At 52.4% G+C, this 18048-nt stretch overlaps 2 protein-coding genes across 7 annotated transcripts in view; one reads left to right on the plus strand and one right to left on the minus strand.

Annotated features, from left to right (window-relative positions):
• tcirg1a (T cell immune regulator 1, ATPase H+ transporting V0 subunit a3a) overlaps nucleotides 1–3531 on the plus strand; it is a 7501-nt gene extending 3970 nt beyond the window's left edge. The window contains exons 12-18 of the mRNA XM_062478211.1: nucleotides 26–144; nucleotides 365–578; nucleotides 785–898; nucleotides 1115–1201; nucleotides 1306–1426; nucleotides 2625–2796; nucleotides 3009–3531. Of these exons, the coding sequence (XP_062334195.1) occupies nucleotides 26–144; nucleotides 365–578; nucleotides 785–898; nucleotides 1115–1201; nucleotides 1306–1426; nucleotides 2625–2796; nucleotides 3009–3093 (912 nt within the window). The 3' untranslated portion in view covers nucleotides 3094–3531. The remainder of the gene's footprint in view (nucleotides 1–25; nucleotides 145–364; nucleotides 579–784; nucleotides 899–1114; nucleotides 1202–1305; nucleotides 1427–2624; nucleotides 2797–3008) is intronic.
• Nucleotides 3532–4151: 620 nt separating this feature from the next.
• kdm2aa (lysine (K)-specific demethylase 2Aa) lies at nucleotides 4152–17891 on the minus strand. 6 transcript variants are annotated; one of them, XM_062478397.1, is made up of 23 exons: nucleotides 17728–17891; nucleotides 13809–13947; nucleotides 13627–13705; nucleotides 13405–13451; nucleotides 12993–13171; nucleotides 12130–12236; nucleotides 11909–12002; nucleotides 11570–11723; nucleotides 11344–11459; nucleotides 10800–10926; nucleotides 10409–10644; nucleotides 10233–10310; nucleotides 9893–10020; nucleotides 9677–9800; nucleotides 9317–9451; nucleotides 8907–8990; nucleotides 8450–8665; nucleotides 7795–7827; nucleotides 6490–7658; nucleotides 5620–5783; nucleotides 5265–5411; nucleotides 4876–5091; nucleotides 4152–4666 (listed from the first exon to the last, which is right to left on the minus strand). In XM_062478397.1, the coding sequence occupies exons 1-23, from the start codon at nucleotides 17731–17733 to the stop codon at nucleotides 4485–4487; spliced, it is 3960 nt and encodes a 1319-aa protein (XP_062334381.1). In that variant the 5' UTR covers nucleotides 17734–17891; the 3' UTR covers nucleotides 4152–4484. The 6 variants fall into 6 exon arrangements, with proteins under 6 accessions (XP_062334381.1, XP_062334380.1, XP_062334379.1 ...); XM_062478396.1 differs by lacking the exon at nucleotides 17728–17891 and adding an exon at nucleotides 16368–17143; XM_062478395.1 differs by lacking the exon at nucleotides 17728–17891 and adding an exon at nucleotides 15834–16039.
• Nucleotides 17892–18048: the final 157 nt, after the last annotated feature.

The raw sequence follows: 18048 nt of genomic DNA on the forward strand, positions 1-18048 counted from the left end.
AACGTGTGACCTGTGACCCTTGTAGATCTGGCGACTGGCCAACAACCACCTGACCTTCCTCAACTCCTACAAGATGAAGATGTCGGTTATCATCGGGGTCATACACATGACCTTCGGAGTGTGCCTCTCGCTCTTCAACTACACGTCAGTCCCCTTCTCTCCCTCTGCTGTCACCTCCCTCTCCTCCTCACCCTCACCACCTTCAACATTCAATCACGTTAATGTCGTTTAGTCTTATTCACGTTCCAAAACTCTGTTTTCCCTCTTTCGCTCTCCCTTTCTCTCCCTGCTTTTCTTGCTGTCTGTTTCTAATCTGGGTTTTCTCTCTATTAACCTCTCCCACTCCCCCCCGCCCTCCCTCCAGTCAGAGGGGCCAGCTAAGCAGTGTGTTCCTGGTCCTGCTACCAGAGCTGGTGTTCATGCTGAGTCTGTTTGGCTACCTGGTCTTCATGGTGGTCTACAAGTGGGTGGTGTTCGGCCCGCACGACTCAGACCGAGCCCCCAGCATCCTCATCCACTTCATAGACATGTTCCTGTTCTCTGTCAACCCCGACAACCCAGCCCTCTACCCCGGACAGGTGACTCTCTCACTCTCTCACTCACTCACTCTCACACACACACACACACATTATTCACAGAGCCTTCAAACACTCTTCAGCTCAGCTACTTTATAACGCATTGTGATTTCTATTACATGGCGGAGAGACACACATGGATGATACACACATAGATATAAAGGGTTTATAAAGGGTTTGTGTAACGTTGTTCTACCCCCCCCCTCCAGCTGATAGCCCAGAGGGTCCTGGTGGTTCTGGCCTTGGCCTCGGTACCAGTGCTGTTGCTAGGGAAACCACTCTACCTCTACTACCACCACAGAAGAAAAGCCAGCCGCAGAGCGGTAAGAGGACGTGTTTACTCGAGAGGGAGAAGAAGAAAGAAGAGAGTCTGTGTACAGAAGTGTGTTTGGAGTCTGGCTGAAAATCTAGCATGTGTAAATGATAAAGGACTGCGTGTGTGTGTGCACACGGCCTCTGATTTTAATTGTTCCCACATGTCTCAGACTGCTTGCTGGGGGTTTTTGACATGTGTATTTATGACTGTGTGTGTCGCTCAGGGAGAAGAGCGCCCTCTGGTGACAGACACCACCTCCATCAACACTTTGCAGGGAGACCTGGAGGAAGGAGAGAGGGGGGAAGAGGAGGTAAGGGGATGGGGGGAGGGAAGGGAAGACGAGGAGGGAGACAGAATGAGAGAAGTTATGGGTAAGACCTATATGCGCGTGTTTAAGCCCTCCCTGTCCTTCAGGTGTTTGACTGTGTGGAGGTGTTCATGCACCAGGCCATCCACACCATAGAGTACTGCCTGGGCTGCATCTCCAACACAGCCTCCTACCTTAGGCTCTGGGCCCTCAGCCTGGCCCATGCACGTGAGTACCACACACACACCTGGAGCCAAACATCATATACGTGCCTGTTCCTCAAGTTCTAGACCTTCAGGACACACACACACACACACCTGGAGCCAAACATCATATACGTGCCTGTTCCTCAAGTTCTAGACCTTCAGGACACACACACACACACACCTGGAGCCAAACATCATATACGTGCCTGTTCCTCAAGTTCTAGACCTTCAGGACACACACACACACACACACCTGGAGCCAAACATCATATACGTGCCTGTTCCTCAAGTTCTAGACCTTCAGGACACACACACACACACACCTGGAGCCAAACATCATATACGTGCCTGTTCCTCAAGTTCTAGACCTTCAGGACACACACACACCTGGAGCCAAACATCATATACGTGCCTGTTCCTCAAGTTCTAGACCTTCAGGACACACACACACACACACCTGGAGCCAAACATCATATACGTGCCTGTTCCTCAAGTTCTAGACCTTCAGGACACACACACACACCTGGAGCCAAACATCATATACGTGCCTGTTCCTCAAGTTCTAGACCTTCAGGACACACACACACACACACCTGGAGCCAAACATCATATACGTGCCTGTTCCTCAAGTTCTAGACCTTCAGGACACACACACACACACACCTGGAGCCAAACATCATATACGTGCCTGTTCCTCAAGTTCTAGACCTTCAGGACACACACACACACACACCTGGAGCCAAACATCATATACGTGCCTGTTCCTCAAGTTCTAGACCTTCAGGACACACACGCGCACACACACACACACCTGGAGCCAAACATCATATACGTGCCTGTTCCTCAAGTTCTAGACCTTCAGGACACACACACACACACACACCTGGAGCCAAACATCATATACGTGCCTGTTCCTCAAGTTCTAGACCTTCAGGACACACACACACCTGGAGCCAAACATCATATACGTGCCTGTTCCTCAAGTTCTAGACCTTCAGGACACACACGCGCACACACACACACACACACACACCTGGAGCCAAACATCATATACGTGCCTGTTCCTCAAGTTTTAGACCTTCAGGACACACACACACGCGCACACACACACACCTAGACAGAGATCCACACACCAAACACATACGTGCCTGTTCCTGAAGTTCTCCCCCCACACACACACACACACACACACACCCTGACACCTGTGTTGTGGTGTGCAGAGCTGTCGGAGGTGCTGTGGGTGATGGTGATGAGGATCTCCCTGTCGTGGCATGGCTACGTGGGCTCCGTGGTGCTGGCCGTCATCTTCTCCTGCTTCGCCACGCTCACCGTCTCCATCCTCCTCGTCATGGAGGGCCTGTCTGCGTTCCTGCACGCGCTCAGACTGCACTGGTGGGTGCGCACACACACACACACTCTAACATGGAGGCTTGGATTGGAATCGGTTGTTTTAGCTGTACAGCCCTACACACCGACTCAGCCTCTCTCTCAATGACGATGGCGTGATGATGTATTCATGCGGTAGATGCTTTTATGCAGAGCAATGTAGAGGGGGCAGGTTTAAACTGACCTCTCTTCTCATCCTCTTTTACCAATGTTCTCAGGGTGGAATTCCAGAACAAGTTCTACAGTGGAACCGGTTACAAGCTCAATCCCTTCTCCTTCAGCTCTGTCCTAAACCCACTGTAGAACATTCAGCCCACTATGGAAGGCTCTGGAACATTTAGCCTGATTCAGAATCTTCTAGTACTACGTGTCTGTACTCTGGACCTCGCTTGGCAACCGATTGGAGGGGAAGACCAGAGAGGAGGAGCCTTAAATCCTCTCCTCCAATGAGCTTTGAAGAGAACAAGGAAAATAAAACTAGATTCATCCTGTGTTTCTAAGATGAAGATGTAACACATTTAGCTTAATATCTGCTAGCATTGTTGTTTTATACTTCATTTATGACTTTTTCAGCTCCTTTGTGAAGAAAGTAGATCTTGTACATAATATTTAGGTTTGTTTGCTCAGGAAGAGGTTTGGAGTTTCTGGGAAGCCTAGGAGAGTTTGGGAAGTACCTGTCCCAGGTTGCACTGGGGCAGTTTAATAATAGATGAACAATAAATGCTTGTTTTATACCTACCACGCTAACTGACATCCTGTCATCAATTCACACACTTAATTTCTAGATTTTTTAATATTTTTTAATTCTGTATTTTTTTCCTTGTAAAAAACAAAACAAGAACAAAAATAAGAATGGGGAAACTACTATTGGTGTAAGAAACAGGAGTCAGTGATTGCAAGGCCACAGCCCCCAACCCTGCACTGAACACAAGGAATCACCCAGAAACACCCAGTCCTCCTCAACATCAACACAAGGATGAACCACTGAAGCACTAATCCTGAACACACGCACAGGAGAAACCATGACAGGACTGCAGCAGAATATGACCTAGGAGAGGCTAATGAGATACAGTACAGTTAAGGTGACTAGACAGTCAGGTGACTAGACAGTCAGGTGAGACAGGCTAGTCTGAATTTTAGAGGGCAGAAGGAAAACAGCAGTAAAAGAATAAAGGGAGGGGGGGGGATAAAAAAAAAGAAGAGTACATAAAGATAAAGCATTAATGACATTCTGAGATGAAACGGGGGTGGGGGGGGGATGTTCTGAATCCATTTAGCACTCGTCGTTGACATCTTCCTGAGTGCGTTGCAGAAATCCCTCCATCCTTGCTCTTAAGGGCAGGGCTCTAGGACCCCCCCGCCCCTTCCTGCTCTAGGAACCCCCCCGCCCCTTCCTGCTCTAGGAACCCCCCCGCCCCTTCCCGTTCGATTTTACCATCCATCCATCCTTCCGGTCTCACTCAGTTTATTCTCAGCAGGGTGGATGTCCTCCTGGCTGCTCCTTTCTTGTCGTGTCCCAGTTGAAAGCTGATTTGCTTTCTGTTTCAGATGGAGAAGAGAGGAGTTGCTCAAACTCGTGTTGTCCCCCCCTCCTCTCTCTGGGCCTCTCGCCGGCCTCCAAAGGTCAGAAGACAAGACAAGGGCTTGGGGGGGGGGGGGGGGGGGGGGGGGGTGCAGTCGCCTCTCTCTCTCCTCTAGGAGATCTTCTGGATGAGCTTGTCCTCGGTCATGCAGTAGAGGGCGCTGTGGGCCAGGTCTGAGATGAAGGCATCGCAGGCCCTGCGGCTGACGCCGTGGCAACCCCTCAGGTCCAGCAGCGTCAGGCCGCACGCACGCTTCAGGTACGACACGCACACGTCCGTCAGCCTGGTGCACCCTGGGACAAGGAAGACAACGGGGGGGGGGGGGGGGGGGGGCATGTACTTTATTTAACGACATATTTACATACACATACACATTTACAAGGCAAAAACACAAATGTTTATAATTGCAAAACACTACACATATGAGATAACACATGCTTGCAGGTAGACAGACGGATGTGTGAGCTTGTTGGCGGGCGTGCGCCCGGCGGAGCGTGCGTACCGGTGAGGGTGATGTGCGTGAGCGTGTTGCGCGTGTGCGAGCCTGCGGAGGTGAGCAGGCAGATGGACTGGTCGCTGATGTCCCGGCAGTGCGCCAGGTCCAGGCGCTCCAGCTGGGGCATGTGGCGGAGCAGCAGGCGCAGCGTGGCGTCGCCGATCTCCAGCCCCGACACGCGCAGCTCCACCATGCCCCGCAGACGACTACGGGACTCAGAACCTGAGGGGGGGGGGGCACACACACACACACAGTCAGTCAGTCCCTGGATGAGACCTACACTGTACGTTTCAGTCTGCAACAAGAAACAGTCTTGCTGCCTAGAAACAGACCGGAGCTAAACACAATTGAACACACACACACGCTCTCACACACACACACACACACACGCTTACCAGGTGGCGTGAGCAGGTCTCGTATCTGGGCGTCCTTGACCCCCTCGGCCCAGCGCAGGTCCAGCAGCCTCAGGCAGGGCAGGCTGGGGGTCACCAGGGCCGCCAGACTCCACCAGGAGCAGCCAGCCAGCAGCAGCTCCCTCAGACCTGGGGGGGCAGGGCGGAGTGAGGCTGTGGGGGTGATGGAGTGGAAGGGCGTGTCTGCGGAACATTCTACGGTGTGTATTCGGTTGTGTGTAAATGTAGTGGAAGAATGGAGCTAATTTTGGGCAGTTTACGAGCATGTGTGTGAGACCATGTGTGTGTGTGTGTGAGAGAGCGTGTGTGTGTGTGTGTATGCGTGCGTGCGTGTTACCGGGCAGGCGGTGCACGATGCGGCCGAGCTGCTTCTTGGACAGCGGTGTCCAGGACAGGTCCAGGGAGACGGGCTGGCGCTTGATGATGCCCGCCACCGCCTGGTCCGTCAGTGGTCGGCAGCGACTCACGTCAAGGTGACTCCATAGACGCTTGTCACAACTCCTAGAGGAGGGGGGGAGAGAGGGTGTGAGACAGTGGAGAGGAAAACACAAAAAAGCAGTTGAGTGAAGGTAGGAGTAGGGCTGGGCGGTATATCGAATATTAGCGATAATATCGCAATAATTTTGACGACGATGTAAAATTTGAAAATATCGTGAATATCAAATATTAAAAAAAAAATATATATAAAAAAAACTGCTGGTGTTTCTTGTGTTTAAAAGATCACGGTCTGGCTCCTCTGTGTTGACACACACACACACGGTCACAAAGAGCATGTGCACAAACTGAAAATTGCACTCGCACAGGCACTCTCTTTTGCTCTCTTTTTGTCCTGTCACATAAGTTGCAAGTACCATGTTATGGCAACTGCTTGAATTGAAAATGCCACTGTCATCAAATGCCTTACACATTTTGTACTTTGTAACAATAGCTGTTCTATCTAAGTTGTTTTGTTGTTTTCTAATGGAGGCAAAATAAAATCCAGTTTTTGTATTATTTAAATGAAAATGCATATATAACATATCGAGATATATATCGAATATCGTAAACATTTTGACAATATCGAGATATCAATCTTTTTTTGATATCGCCCCGCCCTAGGTAGGAGCAAAAAGAAAACAAAAAAAGGACACAAAAATGTCGGTAGGTAGATAGATCTTAAACTAATGCCCATCACTTGTGCATCTATAATGGGGTGTGTCTGACTTACCACTTGTACCAGGCCTTGCAGACGGTCATACAGGCCGACAGCTCCCGGCGGTCCAGGTAGCGGAACACAGAGACCCACACCTCCTTCTCCCCCCCTCCCTCGTTCCCCACGTCCTTGAAGGAGGGCAGCGACAGGAGGGAGGGAGGAGAGAGGGAGGAGGAGGCGTGGGGAGGGGTGGGCGAGGCGGAGGAGTGGGAGGACGAGGAGGAGGGCGAGGCCGTGTCCCGCTCCCCGTCGCTGTGTGGGTTCCCGCGGTGACGCGGGGGCCGGCCCACCCCCCGGGGCGGGGCCAGGCCGTTGCCGGGGGCGACCAGCGCCCCGTTCTTGTGGCGGGTCTTGTGGAGCGTTTTGCGCTGGACAAAGCCCGGCGGCGTCCTGGTCGCCATGGCGGCCTCCAGCTTGGGCAGGATGGAGGCGGAGCTTCGCTTGGCCCTCGGGGGCCGCTGCAGGGTGACGGTCAGGTAGGACCCGCTCAGGAGGTCGTCGTTCAGGTCGGACACCAGCAGCACGGGCGGCTCCGGCTCAGAGTCCCAGCGGCCCTCCTCGTCCTCCTCCTCCTCCTCCTCGTCCTCCAGGCCCTCCAGCTCCTCCTCGTCCTCGCCTTCAAAGTCCCGCCCCTCGCTGTCGTCCTCATCCTCGTCGTCGTCGTCATCCTCGTCGTCCGTCCGTCTCCGTCGCCGGCGGCGATGCCGGTGGTCTTTGTCCAGCCGCACCGCGGCGTGGCGGTGGTCCTCCTCGCTGTCGTCGTCATCGTCATCATCGTCGTCGTCATCATCATCGTCGTCGTCATCGTCCGACTCCTCCGACTCGTCCCTGCGCCTCTGCATCCTGGCCCCGCCCCGTAGCCTCACCCCCCGCCCCCGCCTCCCCTCGCCCCGCCCCCCCAGGCCCCTCCTCATCTTCAGGCCGGGGTTAGGGGCGACTCCGCCTCCTCTGGACCCGCGGTGGGAGGAGCCTCCGCGCCACAAGCCCCGCCGACTGGCACCGTAGCCCCGCCGGGAGGCCCCGCCCCCTCCTCGGGGGTGGACGGCCATCTTCCTGCGGTGGCCCTCGCCCCCGTCCTCATCGTCGTCATCGTCGCTGGCCGAGTCGTCGTCCTCCCGGCTGTGGCGGTGGCGCCGGTAGATCTTGGCGATGCGAGCATCCAGGAGGGTGGACGACTTCCGCTTCTGGGAAGGAGGCAAGAGAGGAGACAGGAGAAATGAGAGGAGGCAGGGGGGGGGAAATCAACGGAAGGAGGGAAGAAAGGCAGGTGTGTGACAGGGAGAGGTGTGCTGGGTGTGTTCCAGACACACAGCTACTTACCGCAGGCAGCAGTTTGCTCTTCTCTCCTTTAACCTGGAAGAAAACACACACACCATCACCACCAGAAACAGTCTGCACTTCCTACACACACACACCAAGACCACGGTGACAGCATGGAGAAGCCTCCCCTCTCTCTCTCTCTCTCTCTCTCTCATATCTCTTCCCCGCTCTCTCCTTCCTCTCCCACACATCCCATGCAGGGGGCTGAGGGGTAAGGACTAGACGGGTCCGGGGCCTGTTCCAATACTCTACAAATGCACCCTTCCTTCGTTTCTCCCCTCTAGACAGTGAGGGAGTTTAGTCCCAGGAAGGGGGGGGGGGGGGGGGAGGATGCATTCTCAAAACGTGGATACGGACAGACCCCATCCAGAGAAGCCTTCTGCTCTGAAGCCGCAGGCATCAATCTAGGAGGACAGGATGGAAGCTCCACCCTGCTAAGGCCTCTACCAGCCTGGCTGGACTGTCCACCACCTTGTTCACACCCATCTGATCCCCTCAGATCTACCCAGAGGTAGTGGATCCTGCCCCCCCCCCGATCCCCCCCTTCTCCCCACCCGTCCCCTCGTCAGACAGAGCAGCGATGGGCGTGGCAGGCGGGTGGCGCGGGATGATGATGTAACGGCGGGAGGCGGCAGCAGTAGGCGGAGCCCCTCACCCTCTTGCTGTGAGGCGTCATGGAGGCCCGCAGTAGCAGCCCCTGGCAGCCGGGGGGCGCCACCACCAGCCCCAGGCCTGAGGCGGCCCCCAGCCCCAACCCCAACCCCAGTCTCAGGCCCAGCCCCGGCCCCAGCGAGGGCCCCTGGGACAGAGTCTGGGGGGGGAGGGGATCCGCACCCGGAGACCCACCACTGTCATCATCACTGCCCGACGACTGACACACACACACATACACGCACACACACCACAGGGAAAGAACCAGCTCTGTTAGCCCATAGCTCCACCATGCATAGGTGTGTGTGTGTGGTGTGTGAGTGTTTGAGTGCGTCTATCTATGAGCAATAGCGAGTGTGCTTGGGGGTGTGTGTGTGTGCATGCGTACGTTAGTGTTTGTGTGTTTTGGCAAGCACGTTAGTATGTGTGTCTGTGTGTGTGTGTGTGTGTGTGCGTTCTACCTCCACGTCTGTGATTCCCTGCACACACTTGGGACACTCCCAGCAGCTCGGCAGGTCCTTGTTCACCACCCCTTCTCCTGAGATCTGGAGAGAGAGACAGAGTCACAAAGAGAGACAGAAAGAGACAGAGAGAGACAGACAGAGAGAGACAGACAGAGAGAGACAGACAGAGAGAGACAGACAGAGAGAGACAGACAGAGAGAGACAGACAGAGAGAGACAGACAGAGAGAGACAGACAGAGAGAGACAGACAGAGAGAGACAGACAGACAGTATTTGGAGTGATAGTAGAGGTAAAACATGAAAATGTGCATCTTCTGGGCTTCTCCTCAGAAACAGAGAGAATGATGTGTGTGTGTGTGTGTGTGTGTGTGTGGGGGTGTGTGTGTGGGGGTGGTGTGTGTGATGTACCGTGATGCAGCCGGGGTGGGCTATCTGGGCACAGTTGGAACACTCCATGAGAGTGAGAGAGAAGACGGGTCTGCCTCGCTCCTCCTGGTTCCCTTCTCCACACACCTCACACACTGCAGACAGGGGCAGGCCAGGCTGGGGGCACACGGGACAGTTAGACACACACACACACACACACACACACCTGCCCGGAGCTCAAACACACGGTTATTTAGAGGAGAGAATTTCTACCCCACAGTCACTTCCTCTAAGTTTAGATGTGAGGGGATGCACCCAACACACACACACACACACACACACACACAGTTGCACACACACACAGTTGCACACACACACACACACACACACAGTGTGACTCACAGCCAGACACTGTCTCAGTACGCAGGTCTGCTTCAGCTTCCCTGGTCCTCCAAACTTCTTCATGTCTCGGCAGAAGTTGCAGTCTCCACACTCGGTCCTCACACAGGCCTCGCACCGCTTACACCTGCAACACACACACACAGGTTCACACCCTGTCTCAGAGCTGCGAAAGCACAGGTGGCGTGGATGTGGTGTACAGCGTCATCTCCCACACACCTGACGCGCCGACGGCGCAGCACCGACATGGAGGAGGCGGGCTTCTGGGGTCGAGGGGTCACGGGCGTGGTGGCCAGTTTGGGCCGGACCACCGGGGGAGGGGGGGGTGGGGGCTGGTACCAGGATGGCTGAAGAGGGGGGAGGAAGAGAGAGAGGAAAGAGAGAGAAAGGTAAAAATCATTATCATTTTGGGGTTGATAATTTGGCAGAGGGGGTGGAGAAGAAAGGAATGAATACTTTATGATCTTGTTAATAATTGAGGTAGTGGAGATGGAAGTCCCTGAAGCCTCCCTGAAGCCTCCATATATGAGAGTGTGGTTGTGATGGCAGGGCTTCTTACCCTCTTGGGCCACTGGACGATGGGCGTGCCTGTGTAGGACAACTTGGGGACGTCGCTGGCATGTTCCTTCAGCAGGGCCTGGGGACCACGCACACAGTTACACACACGTTCTTATCTTAGAAGATGCCCATGAGATGCACATTCTCATCTTTTTCCTTCTACCACCCCCCACCTACCCTGATGTGGTGCAGCAGGGCGGGGGCGTTGTGGATGCCTGCAGGGACACACTGCTTGTGCGCCGGCAGAGACTCCAGCTTCCCCAGCAGGTTCCACAGCCCTTCCAGCTCAAACGGCGTCAGGTGAACTTTGACCCCGGGCTTGGGGCGAGCTGCAGCCTCTTCCTCGTGATCCTCCTCTTCCTCCTTGGTGTGGCCGTTCACCGACTCGCTGGAGCAGGACTCCCTCTTCAGCCCTGGGGGGAGGGAGGGGAGGGGTTAATAAGAATAGAAAAGTCCCAACAGAATGTGCTAATCGTGTGTTTGTCTCTAAATGATGAGCCTCACAAGTGACAGAAACAAGAGACGATGTAATACACAGACAAAGTGTGTGTGTGTGTGTGTTACTGACCGATGCCCAAGGAGTGTTTCTGGAACTCTGGGGTGAGGTAGGAGGTGTTGGTCAGGCTGAACAGGTACCTCTCCAACACGTACCAGCACATCTCAAAGTAGAACGGGTAGCGGAACTTAGACGGTACCTGGAGACCACAGATATATAAAGATCTAGACCAATTGACCGAAACAGACAGTTGACCCACTTGTGTCTACTGGATGACAGAGGTATAGATATATCTAGAGCAGCTATTTCCGGATTTTCCACTTAGCGGCCCACTTGCATAGCTCAAATAATGTTGCGGACCCCCAACACATCCGTTCACTTAATTGGTCGCTTATCACACGTTCAACAACACCATAGCGATCAAAGAAGACAAAGTGTCCATCAGCACCACAGTAAACACACAGTGTAAAGAGAGGCAGCCTGCGTAACTACCACGGCCAAGCCAGGTCTAGAACTGACGACTTTTAATAACCACAACAGGTCGGTAACCCTTAGATATTGCTCTCTTATTAACATAACACTTGTATATGTGCAGAAACCCAGACAGTGGACCCACCCGTGTCCGGTCCTCGATGCTGCTGATGTTGAGCTGCATGGGGATGTTGAAACTGTGGAGGAAGTTCCCCCCAAACACCAGCGTGTCTACTGGGGTGTAGACGGCATGGATCCAGCCTGACACACACACACACAGCGGGATGTTAATACACACACCATGGTACTAACTAAATAGGTCTGTACGTAGCTGTGTTTGTAGAGTGTGTGTGTGTGTGTGTGGTAGCTACCTGAGGGGATTATGAAGGTGTATCCCTGCTTCAACTCAATCCTCTGGCAGTCTGTGGCCTTGTCTCCGAGGAACATGTCTCCCTGTTTCCCTGACAACACCCAGTTTTCATACAGCTCCAGGTTCTGAGGCGTGGGTGGGATCAGCCAGAACACCTGACCCACAGGGAGAGCAACCACAGAGCCCACACCACCAGTCATTGGCTGGACTACAATGTCAATCACTCGGAATTCTCAAGTCTAAATAATTGGTGATTTCCTCTGCTTACTAAAATGACATCACGTTACCCATCACAACCACAGTCGGCGCCCTGGTGTATTGTGGGGGGTGTAGTTCTCACCTTGCCTCCCCTCAGGATGTGGTACCAGACCGAGGTGCCTCCAAAGTCGATGTGGAAGTCTGTGAAGCAGCCCTGCACACTCATCAGACAATACCTGGAGGAGGAGGAGGGGGGGGAGGAAGAAGGAGACACAAAGATGAAACCCCTTTGTGAATCTAGTGGGTGCTACCAGAGTGTGTGGTCAGATACTGGGTGTGGTTGCGGGGACGGGGGGGGCTCACTTCTGGACTTTGGGGTACTGCATGTCTGTGATGGAGTTGGTGGAGTCCCTCTGCCTCTCCTTCAGGTGACGGGGCCACATGTTGTCCACCCAGTCGATCAGGTCCACCTGCCGGGACACGAGAGACTAGCTGCTCGTCCCGCCGTTTCCTCACTGTGTGTGTGCATGTGCATGTGTGTATGCATGCGTGCGTGCTAGTGTGTGCGTGCTAGTGTGTGTGTGTGTGTGCTAGTGTATGCATGTGCGCTAGTGTGTGTGTGTGTGCGTGCTATTGTGTGCATGCGTGCTAGTGTGTGTGTGCGCTAGTGTGTGTGTGCGTGCGTGCTAGTGTGTGTGTGCGTGCTAGTGTGCGTGCTAGTGTGTGTGTGTGTGCGTGCTAGTGTGTGTGTGCGTGCTAGTGTGTGTGTGCGTGCTAGTGTGTGTGTGCGTGCTAGTGTGTGCGTGCGTGCTAGTGTGTGCGTGCGTGCTAGTGTGTGCGTGCGTGCTAGTGTGTGCGTGCGTGCTAGTGTGTGCGTGCGTGCTAGTGTGTGCGTGCGTGCTAGTGTGTGCGTGCGTGCTAGTGTGTGCGTGCGTGCTAGTGTGTGCGTGCGTGCTAGTGTGTGCGTGCGTGCTAGTGTGTGCGTGCGTGCTAGTGTGTGCGTGCGTGCTAGTGTGTGTGTGCATGCTAGTGTGTGTGTGCGTGCTAGTGTGTGTGTGCGTGCTAGTGTGTGTGTGCGTGCTAGTGTGTGTGTGTGTGCGTGCGTGCTAGTGTGTGTGTGCGTGCTAGTGTGTGTGTGCGTGCTAGTGTGTGTGTGTGTGCGTGCTGGTGTGTGTGTGCGTGCTAGTGTGTGTGTGTGTGCGTGCTGGTGTGTGTGCGTGTCTCACCGAGGCGGGCCTCTTGACCAGGTTCTCCAGCTTGGTGTGGCTGAACTCCAGGCTGATGACGTTGTACAGCTTGTCTCTCTGCGAGGGCGGCGTCTCGTAGTAGCGCCTCCACTGGGCCATGGACATCTCGATGCCCTTCTGGGTGCTGACGTCCATCACGTCTATCATACGCCTGCTGCCTGGGAGGGAGGGCAGGGAGGGAGGGCGGGGGGGGGCAGGAGGGGGGCAGGGAGGGAGGGCAGGGGGGGGGGGGCAGGGAGGGAAGGCAGGAACAGGGACAGGAGAAAAGGATGACTTCGGGTAACAAGTGCTAAAGGTATGCGTGTGTGTTTACATACAAGGGTACTGTCTTCAACACACAATACATTAAAGCCCCTGGAGGACGAGGGGGAATGATCACAAGCCACCTTACCAACATATATCTTGACATCGTTCACACTGAAGTCTGGATCAGGCATCCTGGACAGAGAAGGAAGAACACAAGCAGGTCACAGCTCCCTCCTGCTGAGAAGACCTGCTCTACACACAGATGTGCTGTACCTGGCTTCACACAGGATAGCAAAGCCCCAGGGAGAGAGGATGGAGGAGAAGATATAGAAGAGGGGGAGGAGAGGATGATGGAGAGGAGACCTACTTGATTCCCAGACCATCAGGCTTCTCAAAGATGATGGGATCCCTCAGTCCACCTCTCTGGATGTACTCAAACGTCAGGTCTGCGCGCACGCACACACACACACACACACACACACACACCGATGAAACACTGTCGTTGAGGCTGAGGCTCGCTCTGAGACCATGCCGTGGGCTGGGACTGACCTTTGCCCTCCATGCGTTTAACCCTGTCTGAGCTGAAGCGGCTGCTGCTCAGCTTCTCCTCCAGGTCGAACGTCCTCTTCCCATCGATCTCCTCGTCCGAGATCCCGTCGTCGTGGTAACGACGCCGCGTCCCTGACCGCTGAGGGAAGAGGAGGAGGAGAGGAAGAAGGGTCGGGCGAGGGAGAACAGAAAGTGGGGGTTTATTTTGACTGTCAATGACAATAAACATCTCTTTAAATTACTGTGTTTGGAAGCCAGAACTAGACTGCAACATAAGTTAATTACACTGTTTACTTTATTAGTAAATTAATTCAATACGCTATTGTTAGGTGTATATAATAATCTCTCACACACACAACACAAGGGTCTCTCCCCTCCCTCTCCCTAGATATAAACCTACTCTGCTGCTAATACAATGTATAACCACCGCGATAGAGACACACACAAACTCTCTCTGGCTACATCTTCAGTGCACATGCACCTACCCATGGCCCTGCATGTCCCTTCCTACAATACATGGAGTTTGAAAAGGGATGTGAGGAGGAGGAGGAGGGGATTGGATTTAAATAAAAGGCCACTCTTTGTCCCCTCTGGCCCCTGGGCACAACAGATGAACAAGAGATAATCCCTCCCTCTTCTGAGCCCTGTAACCCTGACATAACCCAACCCCCCTCTCAACTCTCCTTCTCTCCATCTGCCCAGCCAAGACCTCTGATTTGCCCCAGTCCCTCACGACAGGGAACCTCACAGAAGTAGCCGGAGATGAAAACAAGACAGCAACAAGCATGCTTCCTGTTGTCTGTCACCCATTGGGACTAGAACAAATTCATGATGAGCTTTAAGCGGTTCACGACCAAAAGCCATTTTGATTAGCCATGGTTGTAGGCATCCATGGTTACAACTCTGAGATCACTGTGCACTGTATATGGAGACCGATATTGGTTTCAACGAGTTGCCATGGCGACACTGACCCAAGGGAGGGGGCGCTGACGGGTAACCATCGACATTTGAAAATGACCAAATGACGTGAAAGAACAGGAGTCTCAATCACACACACACAGTTCCTTCTAACTCACTCACACAACAATACACTCACCCACACAATAACACACAACCACCTACATGCCACAGTTTGAGACCATTGAGCAGAGCTCCATCAGATCCATGCATATCCACTTAGTGTTGAATGATCTGGCCCTCACCTCAGGGTAAGAGGAAGTGATGCGTTGTTTACAAATTTACCAGACCAGCCACTGCAAAGATGAGGTTGAGTACACCGTGTAAAAAACACACAGGCATAGTACTATAGGACCTACAACACTCACCGTAACCCTAAACCTGGTTATGCTAGAAAAAGCTCAGATTCCAGAGCTTTGTTTGAATGCGACGGGTGGAGGGATATGAGAAACAGACGGAGAAAGAGGGAGAGAGTGAGAGACGGAGAGAAAGAGGATGGAGGTGATGGACAGAGGGGCACAGTGAGAAAGCGGGGTAGAGAAAAGGACTGAGGGGAGGAAGAGGGAGTGAAAGAGAGGGAGAAAGAACTGGGCGGGCGGGGGGGGAGAGAGTGAAAGACGGAAAAAGACGCAAAGTGTGAGCGTGCTGTTGCAGTGCAGCCATGGTGCGACAAGCCAGTCTGGAGGTGTCCTCCAGTGGGCTCCAGGCCAGAGGACGCAGTGACAAAGCCACCTCCGCAGCACCCACACCCACACCCCTATCTGCACCCTACAGCTGCTACAGTTCACTACACAACCACAATATGATGTGTCTGGAACAGGCAAACACACCATCAAACCACGGGAATCCCTGTTTCAAGCCAAGGTAGAGAGAGAGAGAGAGAGAGAGAGAGAGAGAGAGAGAGAGAGAGAGAGAGAGAGAGAGAGAGAGAATAGAACAGGTATTAAATATGTCTCTCTCTCCAGCAGTCTGCTGTTTTCCCTTCCCTTTCCCCACTTCTCTCCTTGCCTGCAGCTGAAGCGCTCCATCCCAGGGGAGGAGGAGAGAGAGACGCTACACACCTCGCACCTTCAGAGTCACCATTACATCCCCCTTCCAACGCCGCTTCCCTTCTTTGTCCATCTTCTCCCAACTCTGCTCCTTCTCCTCCCACATCACTCCATCGCCTCGCTGCAGCACAAACTCTCCTCCGCTCTCCATCCTCCCCTCTCCTCTCTTTCGGAAGGATGAAAGATCGGGTCGTCTGTCCTTCTCTGTCTTTCCTGGCCTCCGCAGTCCCTCCTCCCTCCCTCCCTCCCTCCCGTGTTTCCGCATCTAGGTTCACATGCTCACCCAATCAGCCAATCCCATCACATTGCGCTTCTTGCACATCCTACAAAACATCTTTACACACACACCTTGACTCCATTCAGTCTCTTTACATTTCCCTCCCGTTCTCATTACTCGTGCAAAAAGAATTTGGCAATACATGCAATTTCACAGTATGTGAAATGCTTCACTGCACGACACCCACAACCGTCATCTCAGCGGTGAACCACTCGTCGTGACAATGCGTGCCTAAAACCAAGATTGTGATACACACTACCTTGGGGCAGCTCTTACCAGTCGTTTGCTATATCGTGGACGTGAATCCTCCATTCTCAATGCGTGGAAGAGCCTAACGTATTTCAGTTACTGTTAGTTCAATTTATAACGTTATACTGGTATCCTGAGCGTTGAGATTGATCTCAGCTGCGCTTATTATCACAGCGCCAACTCAAAAACATTTTAGACCGCCTAGCTAAACTAAAATACACTTTATTGTCTTGCAGAATATAAAAAAATATGTATAATAATTCAAGTCACTGAGAAACATTTGAGACAATAAAAATATCAAAGATGCATTTCAGAAGCCAGGATTCTGTCAGTGTCAACGATATAAGGAGATGGCTTGTAGTCCCATCCTACACATTAGCTAGACTAGCTATCCCCCATTAAAGGTTAGCACCATTGTAAAACTGCCAAAGCATAAAACCGTCAACATATTTTAGCCAGTGTTTATCAGCGAAAGATGCTCACTTTCGCTACGTAAAAAAAACAAACATAGAAAAGCTTTGGCTAGATAATCAAATAGTCCGCAAGCTAAGTTAGCTGGTATTCAATCCAATCTGATTGTGCACGAGCACAAAAAGGTCCAAGTTTAAATACCGTACGTTACGTTAGTGAACTAGCTATGCTAGCTATTTTCAACAAAGTCCGCATTTAGAATTCATAAAAATGTCACAACTTCAAAGTATTTAGAATAACAAGAAGGTGTCGATTATCGCCAAAAATAGCGTTGCTGTTGACATTAAATCCGATAAAGTTGATATGGTGGAGAAACCAGCGCCATTTTCCTACCCCAAAACACAACTACAATTCCTTAAGCCCCGCCCATAAATATTTGTTCCTCCAATGGAAATAAAGCCGGCTAGATACCCATTGGCCTAACTGCGTGCCACTCTACAACAATAGGTATCCAAGTTTTCAATACTTAAAGCAGCCTGCGGTGGCTGGAAAGGACGGAGTTTGAACACCAGTTCGGCATTTTTTTAAACAAGTACACATTTGCTCCTTAAATCGGTTGGATACCTTTCTTTAACTATGTTTCTAAACATATAACCCTGGTGTCTCAAAGCTGGATGTACACATTTAACAACCCAAACTCCAAATACACGTCAAACAGTACTCCGCCCTCGCTTTTCACGCAATTTGACAAAACATTGGCGTACAAAACGGGTGAACCAAATCGTCAAACAAACTAAAATCTCATTGGTCAAGATGTTACGACTATCTTGAAAGTAGAATTATAATTGGTTGGCATGTCGATTTCAGCCAATGACTTGCCACATCATTCAGTGGCATCGTGTTAATCGACCCAATTTCCTCATCAAAACTATAAACTTATGTTAGATAGAAACAGCATAAATTCAAATGAACGCACCACCATTGTTGATCAAAATGGGTCACTTGTTCTCACTAATCCCAATCCGTACAGCGTGTCTTCTTTCCTTTGCTGTGTCTAGACTCCCGAAGCCTGGCATTGCTGACACACGTTTAGCGGACAGTTCTCGGTGTGGTGAAGATATCCCGCCCACAAATGGTGGCGAACAATCCGGAAGCTGCAGCCTGTTGGTTGACGAAGTCGCCAGGACTACAAGGATTGGTGGAATTGGCCTGCCAGTTAGAAAAGCTCCGACTGCGAAAGTAGCAGGCCAAAGCACGTTTCCTTTTCCTTCTTATCCATTCTTTCCTTTTCAACCTG

Source organism: Osmerus eperlanus, chromosome 14 (genome assembly GCF_963692335.1).
Source record: "Osmerus eperlanus chromosome 14, fOsmEpe2.1, whole genome shotgun sequence".
Lineage (NCBI taxonomy): Eukaryota > Metazoa > Chordata > Actinopteri > Osmeriformes > Osmeridae > Osmerus > Osmerus eperlanus.

What these genes read in the sequence shown, in the direction of transcription:
- kdm2aa (XM_062478395.1), bottom strand. Translation starts at nt 15,965, where the DNA reads ATGGAGAGCGGAGGAGAGTTTGTGCTGCAGCGAGGCGATGGAGTGATG. An exon ending in CACCTTCATAATCCCCTCAG is followed by an intron (nt 11,460 to 11,569) that starts GTAGCTACCACA and finishes TGTGTGTGTCAG; the next exon opens with GCTGGATCCATGCCGTCTAC. An exon ending in GAAACACTCCTTGGGCATCG is followed by an intron (nt 10,645 to 10,799) that starts GTCAGTAACACA and finishes CCCTCCCCCCAG; the next exon opens with GGCTGAAGAGGGAGTCCTGC.